We start from the raw sequence: 15,747 nt of genomic DNA on the forward strand, positions 1-15,747 counted from the left end.
CATACAAACAGGGTTTCTATTCTTCATGCCCATTTTTTAGACCAGAAATAAAAAAATACAAGAAACAAATTTGTTGTTGGTGGTTTTGTTTTGTTTTGTTTTGTTTGTGTTTTTTTTAAAAAAACTGAAACATCTCTTTCCAGTTCAACAACTGGCATATCCTACTACGAATCTACTCTTCACCAGCTAAGCATGCACATTATTTTCTTCACTCCTTCATACAGCAGAAAGGTTACGTGCTTACAGGAATGCACAAATTTATTCAGCAGCTTCCCACATCCTGCAGGAGAAATGCAATTCTCCTGCCAACAAAGCATGGATGACTTTCAGGTTTAGGGCATTTCTATCTTCCATCTACTTTGTGATGCCTTCTCAGCACTCCACATGCATGTTTGATAACAAACAACACTCTTGAAAACAGGTCAAAATACAGACGGTACAAGGCAGCTTTGAGCTTGCTATTTCTTTGCACCTTAACTAAAGAAACTAGACTAGTAACTATGAACCACCTGCCTCACTCTCTCGTCTATATTTTAAAGGAAAAGGAAGATAAATAAAACCAGTCTTGCTTACATAAATAAGTACTCTTTTTAACTTTCCTTGCTTTATTAGGCATAGAGGTCAGCCACATGACAAAAACAAAAAATCAACATGTGCACATCAGCCACAGTACCTTTCCAGGCTGCCATAGTAACAGCTGTGTACACTTACAGGGTCACAATAATAACAATTTTCCCTAAGAAAAAAATCAAGATAGAAATATTTTTTTTTTCAGTAAAACTTTATTATCTAGGGGAGCAGTAGCAACATTCCAGCACATCTGGATAAGCCTCCCAGAACTACTCAACAGTGACTCACAGATCAGTCTGCCTTTTTTTTTTTTTTTTAGATTGTATTTTTTAAAGCCTTTTCCTTGCAAATCCTTTTACAGTATCTGTCTTTCATCACTACAACCAACTGTATCAATTTAAATACCGTTCCAGCTGCTGCTCTTGCTGCTAAGAAAAACAGGTAATGAAGAAATCTATAGAAACAATGAACATGTTCCAGCAGCTGACTTCTCCTGTACTCCACAACAAGTAATGGAACAGCATCATGTGCTTGAGAGAAGTGAAACAAAAAAGATAGCTTACGATACAGAACTTGTTTTGTTTAAACAAGTAGAGTCCTGGAAGAATATCAGCAAGGAAGCATCTAACAGAAAACTGATGGGGGAGCTATGTACTCATGTCTAGAGCTAAGAAGTATTTCAATCCTGACCTCCTTCAAAGACCAAGTCTCGTGCATTTATTTCAAGTGCAAAGCAGATGTAAAAAAACCCCCGACCCTTATCCTCAAGGTTTTGCTGAAGAAGCTACTTAAAATACTTGCTTCCCCCACTGAACAGACCATTTCTTAATGTCAGCTGAAGGGTAGGAAGACACATACTCTGACATGTTTCTCTATTCACCTACTTTGAGCAGTGAGAAGATCTAACATCAGCTCTAAACAGAAGTAATCTGCATTTGTTGAAATCTGCGCTACCTTTAACCAGAATCCTTTACCAACGTCCTTATTCTTGATCTAGTTTATTCCACCCTCTTCCACGAACTTATGAACTCCTATGGTCAGTGTTCTGAATTGGAACAGAAAAATTATTTGGCTGAAAACTAAGGGTGTTTAGCTGAAACTTCTTTTCCTGCTGTATCAGTTCAACCTTTGAAGAAGTCTAAAAATTGCAAACTATTGTCATTATGACATATATGTCATTATGAGATAATTTCTTTAGGTTGTGAAAAGCTGACAATATACAACAATATAAAACAGAGAAAGAAAAAGTCTCTATAGGCAGCAGGGTTGCTTTAAGTAGCCCTGTGCTTCCACCCTGCATTTGAGTCTCCTGAACTGTGTCTGTCTAACCATGTGTCTGACAACTCAGTTAAAGGCACTGGAGAGCTGCCTGGATTAAAATAAACAACAATCAAACCAACAACAAAAGTGCACAGTATCTCACCACCCCTCATCCTGCAATGCTGTCTTTTAGCTTCATCAGCTCCCTGATCTGACCCTGCCCCCTTTCCAATGACTGAACAAGCATGTGTACTTCCAAAACAAAAGAGGTAGAAGGTGCTTGTGAAAGTAAAAATAATAAAAAAAACCAAACCCAAACAAAACCCCAAAAATCAGTAAACAAAACAACGACCCTACCCCAGCCCCCAATCCCCAGCAACTTACAAACCAAAACTCATCACACGAACAGGGGGTTCATGACTTCCTATGGCAATGAAAGTAACATTAAGCCTTAAACCCAATATTGTCCAAAGCTATGACCATGACGTAGCACCAGTTTTACCTCTTTAACATGGGTGTGGAAGGACACAGACATGTCCAGCAGGATCTTGCGTTGCTCCACACGCCTAACAAAATCCTGTATCCGGTCTTCGAGCTGATGGGCAGCTTGATAAATTTCCTCGGGGTCACACTCCCCAGTCTGAGCGAGCTGTTCGGCTGCTTCTAGGAGCTTATCTGCATTGGTGTATGTGTTCTGTAGAGAAATAAGTTAGTTCCACAAGGTTAAATAAAATTCAGTCAGCATATTTTAAAACCATTCCACTAATAAAATCAAAAGGACAAAAAAGGCCCTTGCAATGTATTTTTCTTATTTTTTAAAATGTAGTAGAACATAATCTTGCTAAAGATTTTGTTATATTTTTAGATAGTTTTCATTCATACCTGTGAATAAATTCAATCTTTAGCTCCTTATTTATGTCTATTCAAAAGTCTCCTCGATTCAGAACTTGGGAGCCTATTTAATCTTCCTCGGAATTAATATTTTATATTCACAATTAGAATAAAGATCAGCCTAAATGTCTTGCAAAGTGACCTATTTCAACACAGGAAAAATCACTATAGCCATGGCCAAAGGACTTTTCAAGTGTGTATTATTAGAGATGAGACTGTCCTAGTTGCTGGTAGTGATGCTTAACATCAAATCCACACATCTAGCAGGAAGGTGAAAAGTAATCTGGCACAGAGGGAGAAAATTTCTCTCCATCCTTACACAAAAAAGAGGTATCCAAAATTTACATGCATCATAATCTGTGAAACAGCAGCAACAGAGAAGAATTAGAAATCAGTTATGGCTAAGAGTGGAATACTGCCTCAATACACGATAGGATTAACAAATGCATATCAGCAGTCCTATAAAGAGACTTGGGCCAAAGCAGGAAACAGAAGTGTGGTACCTGGTGTGGTGAGAGTGCTCTGAGTCAGAGAAGAGATGCTTAACAGTTCTTAAAGCTTAGAACTTGTAGCCTGCGTTTCTTTTTCATTAATTCAAAATAGGACTGATTCCAACTATTTGCTATAATTTGGGTGTTCTTTCTGAGCCCAAGCTTGGGTTCTCACACCTTAGAATGGTTCTCAAAACAGACTCGTCAAGAAAGCATAGATGGATGTTAACCACTGGAGGAAACTGAAGCAAAGTCTACACTAATGAAGCTTTGCTTATGTTACCACATTAGGTGTCCTGGTAATTTTGCACTATGGGCTATAGGAATAAAAAAAACCAAATATTATTGACAATTTCATAGAATCATAAAACTATTCAGGTTGGAAAAGACGCTTTCGATCACCGAGTCCAACCATCATGCCTACTCTACAAAGTTCTCCCCTAAACCATATCCACCAACACCACATCCAAATGACCCTTAAACACATCCAGGGATGGTGACTCAACCACCTCCATGGGCAGCCTATTCCAGTGTCTAACCACTCTTTGTGAAATTTTTTTTTCCTAATGTCCAGTCTAAACCTACCCTGTTGCAGCTTGAAGCCATTCCCTCTTGTTCTGTTGCTAATTACCTGTGAGAAGAGCCCAGCACCAACCTCTCTACAATGACCTTTTAGGTAGTTGTAGAGACTGATGAGGTCTCCCCTCAGCCTCCTCCTTCTCAAACTAAGCATTCCCAGCTCCTTCAAGTGTTCTTCATAAGATTTATTCACTAGGCCCTTCACCAGCTTCATTGCCCTCCTCTGTCCTCGCTCCAGCACCTCGATATCTCTCTTGAATTGAGGTGCCCAAAACTGGACACAATACTCCAGGTGTGGCCTCACCAGTGCTGAGCACAGGGGGACAATTACCTCTCTACTTCTGCTGGTGACACTATTTCTAATACAAGCCAGGATGCCATTGGCTTTCTTGGCCACCTGGGCACACTGCTGGCTCATATTCAGCCCCTTGTCAATCAGAACCCCCAGGTCCTTTTCTGCCAGACACGTTCCAGCCACACTTCCCCAAGCCTGTAGCATTGCAGGGGGTTGTTGTGGCCCAAGTGCAGGACCCAGCACTTGGCCTTGTTGAAGCCCACAGCATTAACATTAGCCCAAGGATCTAATCTATCCAGGTCTTTCTGTAGAGCCTTCCTATCCCCTCATGTCCCAGGAGTGGCTCTGGTAAGAAGCTGAGAAGCTCCCCCTGCTCCAAACCCAGCCAAGGAGCCATCAGAGGGACACGAAAGAACACCTGAGCAGAGAGGCACTTGAGGGAGAAGAGCTGTGCTGGGGAGGGAGAGCAATGCTGGTGACTGGTGAGGAAGTAGGGGAAGAACATGCACAAGCAGAAGCTTCCCTGCAACCCATGGCAAGATGGCAGCTGTCCCGCTGCACCCATGGAGGAAAGAAGGGAGGGGTGGGGTAATATATGCAAGCCCTGCTCTGTGTGTTGTCTGTGTCCTGGGTGTGTTTTATTAGTGTGAAATTAAATTATTATTTCTTCCCCAAGTTGAGTCTGTTTTGGGGACCTTAGTCAGTGAAGAACCCTCCTTGTCCTTTTTTTCAACCCATGAGCTTTGTCCTCTTCATCCCAGAGTGTGTGTGTGTCAGGCCGGGGGGGAGGGAGCTTAGTGAGCAGCCATGGGGCTTTTCCTTTGCTGTCGTGCTGTCCTAAACCACAACATGAATGGCGAGCCAGCCAGGAGAGAGAGACAAGGAACCATGACAGCATCCTAGCCCTTCTTGAACCTTTAGCTTTTTAATTGCACAGCGAGGTACGGAAATCCTCCCCAGTTTCCCTGGGAAAGCCTGCAGAGGCCAACATAAGCCTACATGTTTCAGCGAGGAGCGCACTACTCAATGCTCCAGATGACTGGCTCAGGCCATGCTGGCTCAAAACACACTGTGATCTGTGCTTTGGTGTTTTGACTTCCGCAGTCACAGCTCACACATATTCCAGGGCCACGGCTGAAGAGCCTTAAGGCGCTCTCAAAACAACAACTACTTCATCAACCCAGAGAGCCACACCCAACTGCAGATGGCTGAAACAGAAGTTTCCCATTTTAATGAAAACTTTATCTCACATGTGAAGCATTGTTTATGAATTCCAGGAATATCCAGGAGTATGAATTCCACAGGCCCAGGCACATCATGATTTCTCTTTCTGTAAACTGGACAGTGAACTGCCTGTAGTTTGAAATGATCGCAACCTAGATGTTGCTGCAAAACGGGCTGCAATTCTCAAACCTTAACAGCAGACATATGCATCATTACTAAAATTTCTCTTCCAAGTAGAGATGAACTATAAATATTTATCTTGTTAGATAATAACTGCCCTTTGGAAAAGCAATCACAGCAAATAGGTGTGCTGTACTAACTACTGGCTTTCCCAACCCTCTGCTTACTTCTAAACAATGCTTGGAGGAAAAAAAGTAGTGAAGATTTTGAAAATGTTGGGTCCAAAGGGCAGCCACCAGTTGGAAAACACAAGGTTAGGCAGAAAGAACAGTTTTTCCTTGAAGCTGCTTATGCCAGGTTTCTAAATTTAAAAAAGAGCCTGCATTGTGAAAAGTTCAACAGAGTTTTGAAATGGATTAACACTTCTTCAGCACGTCTTCTCCACTAGCACACCTCTCTAAATCCCAGGGGAAAAGAATCAGTCGAATAAGAGCTTTCAAGAAATCCTCTAGTCCATCCCTTCGTGCCTGAAAGTCCAATCAACTATACTCACATCTTCAATAGGTATTCTTCTCCAAAAGATTCTCCATAACAGAGAGCTCAACACCTTCCCCAAGAACATATCCCATCATTTTCCTGGTCTTCCTGTTGAAAAACCTTCTTAGTCTTCACAAAAAAACCCAAATGCCATATTTTTAGAAAATAAATGAAGTGACACATCATAGAAGGGTCAAAGGTTAAAGACTGATGCAGGTATTAGTACTACCAACAATAAATACAGTGACAGAAGTGGAGGTATGGACTGAATACAGACAGCAATAGCACACTATAAGGGGGAAGACAGTAAGACACACATGGATGGAGAGAGATTAACAGAGGTAGAGAAATCATTAAAGGTAGAGAAAATTAAGATAGATTACTCATTAAATACTGTGGATGCTATTACATTTAAGTATCAGACAACACACTTAAAATGAAAAAGCAGAAGTACTTTTCATCTAAGCAGCAATTAAACTGCTTAACTCATTGCCACAGGATCTAGCACACATTCCAAAAGCATAAATGTAGCTAGCCTAATTAAAGGAAGAAAAGTCCATCAATGACTATTAAACACTGGTTCTGATGCATCCTTCAGTTACAGGCACCAAATAAACCTGGACAACTGGGAGTTTAAAGGTAACATTTTATGCATGCAGTCCCTTCTCTTTGTGCATCTGGCAATGGTAATAAGATAACATATGACACAGACCTTCACTTTGATGTATTACAGCCATGCGATGGTATAGTAAAGTGAAGAACCAGTTCAAATACAGAAAACTTCTTTTACAGCCTTAAAGGAGGTGGTAACTGGTGGTAGCAGGGAAATGATAGGTGTATTCATACAAGGTTTGGGGAAAAAAAAAAATATCTTTCTTGTGCATCTCTCACACCAAGCAGACTTGAGTTCTCAGATGCAGTCTGCAGATGGGGAAAAAACCTTATCTGCGGAAGAAGACTGGACTAAGTAATTTTTGCCATACAACGTCATGTTTTTTGACCACAGACTACTGTGAAAAAGCAACACTGATCATAGTTGAAATCTAAGATGGCTTAGATTTTCATACAAAAATGCATAGGGAAGTACAACCATACTAATAATCTGCATCCAGTGCTTCTAAGCTGAAAATCTGTGCCCACAAATCAATCAGTTATATCGAAAGTTGGAGTCTTGACACTTCTAATAAATGGTCTCGTGGATATAAAGATGAATATGGGGAGAGAGGAAAACAGGGAAGAAAAAAAAATAAATAGAAAGTGAACTGAACAGACTTCACCTAAAAGAGCGATACTCAGTTTTAAAATGGTGGGTATAAGTCCAAGTATGTACGTGTAGCACAAATGTCGATGCATCAGAATTTGGGAAGAATTATTAGTTGGCTGTTTTCACTATCTGGTGTTTCAGTAGTGGTAACAAAAAGCACCAAATAAAGAGAAACAAGCCTTCATTTCACATGAATTTTGAGCCCACTGACTCTGCAACATCTTTTCTATTCAACACACAGCTTATTTTAACATTGCTTTAAATGTTGCTGAGGAAATGGCACCTCATTCACATTAAAAAAATAAGGGAGGAAGCAGAAAATAAAAAAAAAATAGTAATTTTATTTCTTCTCTAAATTGTAAGTTAGCCTTCAATCAGTAACACATTACTGTTGGCTCCCTGAATTTGATAAAACTTGGCCACACCACTGACAGTTCATTTGATACTGCTTCAACTCTCAACTTCTGATTAGAGCTGACTGAAAATGCCTGATTATGCCTAAGCTTCTATTAAAACAAACAAAGAAAATACAACAACAACCAACCAAAAAAATAACAAACCCCAAAACTAAAACACAAAGACCTGGACCAACCAGAAATGTAGGTAGAGAATACATCAGCTAAAAGTTATCAATGCTTTAACAAGGACTGCAGGTTGCTGTCTCAGACTTAATCTTTCTTAGAACACCAATAACAAACATGCCTTTTGGGGCCTGCTTACATTTGGTTTTAAAGCAAGTATGAGGAACAACTCAGGGTGTGCCTCTCTTGGCAGTCATTACACATTAAAGAGTTAGAGATGAAAAAAAGAACAACTTATTAGATCATTCTGTCCATCCTTCTGCCAGTGGAAGATAGTCCCCTGCAGTATATTTAAGTTCTTTGACCAGTCTAAGTTTTCAGTATCTCCAAAAATAGAAATTCCACCCATCCTCTAAAAAGACAATGTTAAATTCTAGTTATATTCAGTTCTAGGAAGTTTTTCTAAGAAGTTGCTTTACAGCTTTCTATTCTAAAGTATAATGCAAGTGAAGAAGATGCTTTTCTAACAGTTTACACCCCACTAACAATTCTACACACTTCATCCCCTTTGGTTACACAAACATTTTTTTCTTGTTTGCTTAAATAACACAGTATTAAGTATGAGATCATTCAGGTTTTGTTAAGTGCCTTACAGAAATAGATTTTTGCTTGTCTGACCCAGGAAAAGAAGTATTTCCACATGGAAGATATTACAGATTTTACTAAAATGAAGTACTAGGTATGGATACAGTAATCCAACATGTATATATACAAAATGAAAATGGCTTATTACTTTGGAAAATATTATAGGAAGTCAAAATTGAGGAAGCTTTCTGATACCATTTCAAGTCCTCAGTTATTGGAGTGCTCTAAGACCATATTTGCAATAAAATTAAGAGCTTGATCATACATTAAACAAGCAATCTGTAAACACACCTCTGATGTATCTGTCATAATAGGTGTCACTGCTAAGCACCTGCATGTCACTTCTGCATTTTCTAATAATGCATCCTCTGTTTTGACTGAAGGACCACTGAATCAACCCCACCTTAATGAATTTTTTTCTTGATAAACCTTAGAGATGTTTACTCTTACCAATTCTTATGACTGGACAGATAGTACATGCTACTAATGGGGAGGATTCTAGCCTTCAGTTTCTCATGGGTTTTATACACCTCATGTCCTCTTTTCGAGCCTACTGCTCAGACCAACTTTTGTTATGCTCCCTGTATTCCCTAGTATCTCTATCCTTTCAGCTTGACTATTTTTCACAGAATAGTATGTTTTAAAGTTATATAATCAGTTCCACTTAGGGCTAAAACTAGTGCACTGGTATCAGTGATTCAGAACATGTACAGACTCAATCGTATTTAAAGAAAAAAAACAAAGCCAGGTTGGCCAGTTTGCTGGCTCACCTGGTTTCTTAGGAGCCCTTCCCCTGTCCCTCAGACTATTGTGAGGATTTTGGAGCTACCCAAGCTCAAAGTCTGGAAGCAGAGCTTTCAGTTCATCTCCATTCTCTCTTACAGGCTGCACAAAAACTTCAAATCCTGGAATCCTGAGAAATTAAATTACTTTAAAAGGAGAGCTTGCTTTCTTCTCTGACTCAATATACTTTTGAAAATAACAATAAATAATAATGGCAGCAGCAGTTCTGTTGGGCTTCAAGGCTCCCACTCTCTGTAGAACTGTGGAAATTTGTCTTTTTCTTATGGAAGCTGGAGTGCAAAGGACAAATTAAATAAAAGCTTGAAACACAAACAAAAGAGTCTGTTCTCGGAATCAAATTTTTTGTAGTGGAGCTATCTCTGCCCAGCCCTTTGTTGCCAGAATAGGAATTTTTCATGTATTTTCATGACAAATGTACAAGTCCTTCATGTGATTGTTTTACCTGTGCAACCTCTTCAAAGTCTTCATGACGCTTCTGCAAAGCTCTAGCCCGATGCAGAGATTTTCCCACTCCCGTATGTTTGCTAAGGAAAGCTTCTCCATGGTTTTCAATCCAATCCAACACCTGTGACAGAGAAGAAACACAAAAACTCACAAGTGAATGTGCTGAATGTTGCAACAAAAAGACAACTGTCCAAGAAAGTAAGAAGCTGTAAAGGAACTGCATATAAGGAACTGTACTGTTGGGTTAAAACACAGTATTGCCACTGGAGGACATTAATTACATCTCATTAACTTTTCTCAAGGCAAAAACTAGCTCAAACTAGCTAAATCTTATGATTTAAGACTGTATGTTTATTTTGAAGCCTACCAAGGACAACCTCATTTCTACACATTCATCAATTTGACAGTAATCTGATCCAAGTAGCTAGATCCCTTGTGAGGGTCTCTCTGTAATCCGTTCATGCCTTCAGCTGACATTTTTCTGTAATGTAACACTAATGGAGTTTGCACATTCTCCAACAATGGTGGTGAATAACACAGTGAAGTTTTCTTTTAGATGAGAAGTCACTTCTACTACGCATTAAGTCAAGAAGAAAGATTCAGCAGTAATCATTTAACACGGTAAAACTGAGTTGAAAGCATTATGAAATTAATGACAATGTCTGCATTTAGAACATATGAAACATTTAGCCCTAATTGTGAAGAAATATCTCCTCAAACCATCAGATAGACATAATTGTGTATTGTAAATTTTATAGCTGAAAAAGTGAGGAGCTAAGCACATTTTAAGGACATTAATGTTTCTACCACAATGACTGGGCTGACAGCTTTATAAATAGTAAAAAATGTACATGTAATTAGTTCCTGCCAGTTAACACAAAGGATTACTGCTCACATACCAAGTTTCTGATGAGTAATTGAACAAAAACATCTGGTCTCTCTCCAAACTAATACATCTTGGCCATATCTTCATTCATTCATTAGCTAGCATGCATACAGTATGTAATGCTTTGGAAGTTACTCTTAGGTTCAAGAATGCTGTTCAGTATTTAAGATAGTGGTATATAAGCAATTTTCTTTTTTTAGCTAACCATTTTTATACAGTATTTATGTAGTAGTGTGGTATACTTTACCTAACATTTATCTCCAGCATTGTTTTTTCTTCAAAACCTGCATATTTTGTTTTGAATATACCTGTCAGAAACCAGTACCTTAGATCTCCTTATCTACTAGAGTCCTTAACTTTGATTCCTGAAGTTAGGCGAGGTTTTTTCTCCTTTTCCTGTACTGAAAGCATCTGACAAAGCAGGGGTGGAGAAGGGGGTGCAGAAAAAAGGGAACATCAACTCTTTGTTTTGTTTTGTTTCCAAGCAGACTTCAGAACCATTCCTGCAACATCACTCATGGCTACATTCAATACACATGTAATCCCACAGACTATTCCCATACGAAACATCCGTGCTTTCTTTAGTAGACAAAAGGAAACCATCTGGTGTGATTTTTTCACTTATTTTGACTGTTAGAATCTTTTTTGGTTTGCAGATTCTCTCCTACTGGACACCTTCAAAACAACAAATAACCCCATAATGCCACGTAATACACCCAGCTCAAATCTCCAACACTTAGGTAATATTTGTTTTTCCTAGTAAGCATTGCTAAAAGAAAATTATTGTGTTTTAGGTCAATGTATGTTTTTGTTTGCTTCTTTCAAGGGAAAGTATTGATCAGAGAAGGCAGAGTGAGAAGCCAAACAGGCCTCAGTTAACTGTACAGTTTATATTACCATGCCTTTGACTAGTTTCAGGAGACTCTGCTTTTCTCATTATGAAAAGAGCTAAAAAGAGAAATGTTTGGATAAGAGAATTAGACTGGACTCTGGAGACTACTAACAGTTATAGGCTAACAAATTAAATCAACAGGAAAATGTGTCCCAGAAAGCATGGGATGAAAAGCAGAAAGCAGCTCAGGGAGAATGATTTTTGCTCCAAATACTGCTCAGTAACTTCTCAAGAAATTGTCACAGAAATCCAGTACGCAGATCATGACATAAACCAGTTAACCAGTGAAACATTGCTGTCTCTAAGCAACATCAGTTTGAATACAAGTCTTACTAGTGCTCAGCTTTCTTACTTTGATTCTTGACAAAACTGAGGACGCACTCTCTACTTGGGAATTTCACAGCAAGTAAAGGCAGAGTCCAGGTATACTCTTGCCTGCCAGTGAAAGCTTTTATATGCCACTTCCACCACAGGACAATACCATTAGCTGTCACTGCTATTAACCATTGCTATTAGCCATTTCACAATCTAAAATTACACATTTTCTTTCTCTCCCTGGCAAGGTAAGAGTTACAGAAATCATTGTAACAATACACTAAGGACTTGTCTACTAATACTGAAAACACATGGAAATCACTCCAGTAGTTCAGTAATACATAGGAATTTAAGAGGCTCAATACTTTTCAGTATTGATAATCCTGCACTGCAGCAAGTTGCTTTAATGATGCAGTTAAGCTCTATCTGCAGTCTCAGCAGAACCATCCTTATGCCCAAAGATAATCTAAAAAATAAAATAAAAAATGCTTATTCTTAAAACACCAATACAGGATATTTCATAGAAGAAACTTCTATGGAAACATGGCTTCATCTTGACAAATTCATTCCTCATGGCTGTAAAACATGTGGTTTGTATATGCTGTTTGCAGAAATAAACAATCTGATATCTTGCAAACTCCACATTCTCATTTTTACCAGTCTTCCCCACATCACTACCCAGTCCTTACCCTCCTCCCCCCTTAGCTACTTTGCACACTCTCACTTACTTGGTACTGCCATTACATTCAAAAGGGGAAGATGGAAATCTCTGCCTTTCTAATCTTCAGATAGTTAAAAGTGTGGAAACTCTGTGTAAAAGAGTAATTTCACACTGGAACCACCTCCAAAAGCCACAAGGGGATCATGCAGTGAAATCAGTATTAATTTGATGCTGAGCAAGTAGTAAGGATTCTTGGCCCGCCCTTCATTAGCTAAGGCTGAAACATGTGACCGTTACAAGAAAAACTCAGACTGAGTCTTTGAGGCAGGCAGATCAAGGAAGGAGAAGAAACACTTTTATCAGAAAGGACAGAGAAGACACCTACGGTCAGCAAGGACCTAATAAATACATGTTTTGAAAAGAGAAAAACAACCCAAAACAAAACACCCAAACAAAGCTACTACAAGTATGTTTTCATCATCTCCAGCTTGCAAGCCTTCAGGACTGTTCTTCTGGCCCAAAAACTTTAACCCTAGGAGTGTCAGCAGTATCACTCTACCAGAAACATTATGTTCAGTTTTCACCTTTCATAGCTTAGTAGCACAACCCTCCACATTGCTATTACAACTCTGCGTAACTACTTTGTACCAGAACTGTCAGAGCCAGCTCCTTTCCTTAGGTAAAAGCCTGGTGTACATTATGCAGCTGGTAAGCTCATTAATTCTTATACATAAAAGAATGCTTTTATTAGCATGTTTTACACTAGAGGGATTATTTTCAATAAGTGAGTGCAACAGCCAATGACCTCACTTCTAAATAAAAAAAACCCCAAACCAACCAAAAAAACCACTTTCTTGCCATTAATATATAAACTGAGAAAGAACCAGATCTGCTGTCATGTCTCTGCTAAGGTAAAATTGAGAATTCCATTTAGTTTTTGACATTTCAAATTATAGATTTGCTGTAATTAATATCTTATCTAATTATCTTTCATGTGCTACTTTCCTTACTACTTACTCCCATGAAATTAGCGGATGGTTCTTGGTGTACATTGCTAGCACCACAGTGCTTTTGTTGATTTGGAAAGCTCCACTAGAAACACTTTCCAAATACATACAAGACAGGAAAAAAAACAACAACAAACCCAATTTTCTAAGACGGAAGTAACACAAAATGAAGTACCAGCTCAACACAGCCCAATCCCCTCCTCCAGCTCAGCTCTGTTGCTCACTTAACACTTCCATGATTTTTTTTATTTCATTAATCCATCAGAAAACTAGGCCAGTGGAGGGAAGAGGAGAAAATCACAGACGACAGTTCTAGATTCACTTACAATGCATTTGGTTGCTTGCCACTCTGCAATTCAACTATGAACAGTGGAAAAAAGCCACACTTAGTTTATTTTGACATAAAAAAAAAATAATTAACTGACAATAATTGAAAAAGCTTTTCATGCTAGTTTCTGAATCATACTAGGTAAAATATTAACATAATTTATTAATGTTTGAACAAAGACAAAAGTCCAAGAGAACATGCAAATGAAAACTAAACTATTTTAGAAAGCTGCTTTGGAGTTCTACATAAACCATTTCAGAACAGTCTTGGACATAAATTCAACCAATACCTCAAAACCCAGTAATTTCATGCAGTGAATGGTGTCAATGATTATTTAATTAAAGAGCTAACATTTTTCAGATAAATTAGATTATCTGCTAAAGTCATTTTGGTTTTGTTTTGCAAGAGAAAAGAATCATCATTATTCAAGATCACTTTTTTCCCTGATGGATTTTCAAAGCTGAGAGCACTACAATCTGCCAAAGCAAGGCTACTGCAGGGAAACACCATTATGTGCTTGCTGTTATCTTTAAGGCATCTGCTTCTGGTTACTATTACATCAATTTGTCTGGTATGGATGTTGAATTATCCTTGAGTTACAGCATGATCTGCATAGAAATCAAAGTACGTAAAGTTGCATTACAAAAGGCAGTATTAATCACAATTCACATTTTGATTCACAAGGCAATGCCCAAAATACACTAATATCTGAAAGGTGGTAAAGTAACAGAACTTAAAGCTGCACCTTCCACATCCAACAATTCAGAAGCCTCCGACATGGATGTTAACAGCCATTACAGGGATAAACCAAAGGACAATTCATCCTCTGATAACTATGGGATATTAAGGGAAGGCCTTAGGAAAATGGCAAGCAGGGGCTGCATCTGGTACATAAGATCTAGTTTGAAATTTGAAGGGGTTGATGAAGATGTGCATTAGCACCAAAAGTTTCAAATTGTTTAGAGGATATCTTGGTATCTTAATACAAGATCTGCACTGCAAAGCATATAGAGAAACCACAGGCATAACAGGAAGAAAGAAATTTCTTCAACCAGTAGATAAGGCACATACTGCATAATGAGCCTAAATGGATTAACCCTTCTGAATCAATTGGTTCATACTGAAAACTTCTGGTATACTCACAATCCACACATATAATTTGGATAACACATTCTTGACACTGGAAGTTATAAAAGTAAGTAAAGCTGGGTACTTTTTTGTTTTAAAACCTGTATCTATTTCATGTTAAAGGCAGGAGTTCAAGGGGCTGACAGGTCTCATACAGAGAAGGAACATCCAGCTAATCACTGAAGAACCTGGTGGTAACTCTACAATGACTAGAATCTAACTGGTTATTTGCCAGCTTCAAAGAACAAAGCAGTCTCAGAGCTAATGCCTCCACTCTGAGAGACAGGACTTAGGAAGAAGCAGAAAATGAGAATTTCCTACAAACATTTTATGACTCCCAAGATAATAAAAGAACAACACAATAGGGCTCTCTGTAGCATTTAATGAACACCTTGCTCCAGGAAAAAACCTGCCTGCAGCCTAGCCTACAAGTGTGAAAACCAAATTATGTATCTCGTAAATAACCTCAGGAGATCCCTTGGCCTAGGTTGCCTAAGTAGGCCCTACTTGCACTGAATTCAAACTTAGAGGAGAAAGTTCCAGGATCCATTTGTTGGTACTAGACTACCACTGGGAGGACCTACATTTTTCCCTATGAGAAGCAAACACCATATTAATTTTCAGTTTCAGATGGTTCCTTATGAAGCTTTTTAAGTTAAGAGGTGATTCATTTGTGGACTGTGCCTTATCAGTTTTGACAAGTGCCCTTCAATGACTATTCATGCGACTACCAGCACTGGACTCTCCTAACTAGCTACTATTAATATAGTAACCTTGATGAAGAGACTCTAGGATTTATACAATGGCATAAAAGTATTTTCAGTTTGGTTCTCTATGCCCTGCCTGACCATTCATAATATTGACTCTGTTTTCTTTTACCTCGTC

The 15,747-nt window shown here is 38.7% G+C and overlaps 1 protein-coding gene across 5 annotated transcripts in view; it reads right to left on the reverse strand.

Moving 5' to 3' along the window:
• The window catches only part of TRIO (trio Rho guanine nucleotide exchange factor), a 250,398-nt gene that overhangs the window by 131,604 nt on the left and 103,047 nt on the right, over positions 1-15,747 (reverse strand). For all 5 annotated transcript variants that reach the window (XM_051612788.1, XM_051612787.1, XM_051612790.1 and 2 more), the window contains exons 10-11: positions 9,644-9,766; positions 2,333-2,524 (exon numbers count right to left, since the gene is read on the reverse strand). In XM_051612788.1, coding sequence (XP_051468748.1) covers positions 2,333-2,524; positions 9,644-9,766 — 315 coding nt within the window. The remainder of the gene's footprint in view (positions 1-2,332; positions 2,525-9,643; positions 9,767-15,747) is intronic.

Source organism: Apus apus, chromosome 2 (genome assembly GCF_020740795.1).
Source record: "Apus apus isolate bApuApu2 chromosome 2, bApuApu2.pri.cur, whole genome shotgun sequence".
Classification (NCBI taxonomy): Eukaryota; Metazoa; Chordata; class Aves; order Apodiformes; family Apodidae; genus Apus; species Apus apus.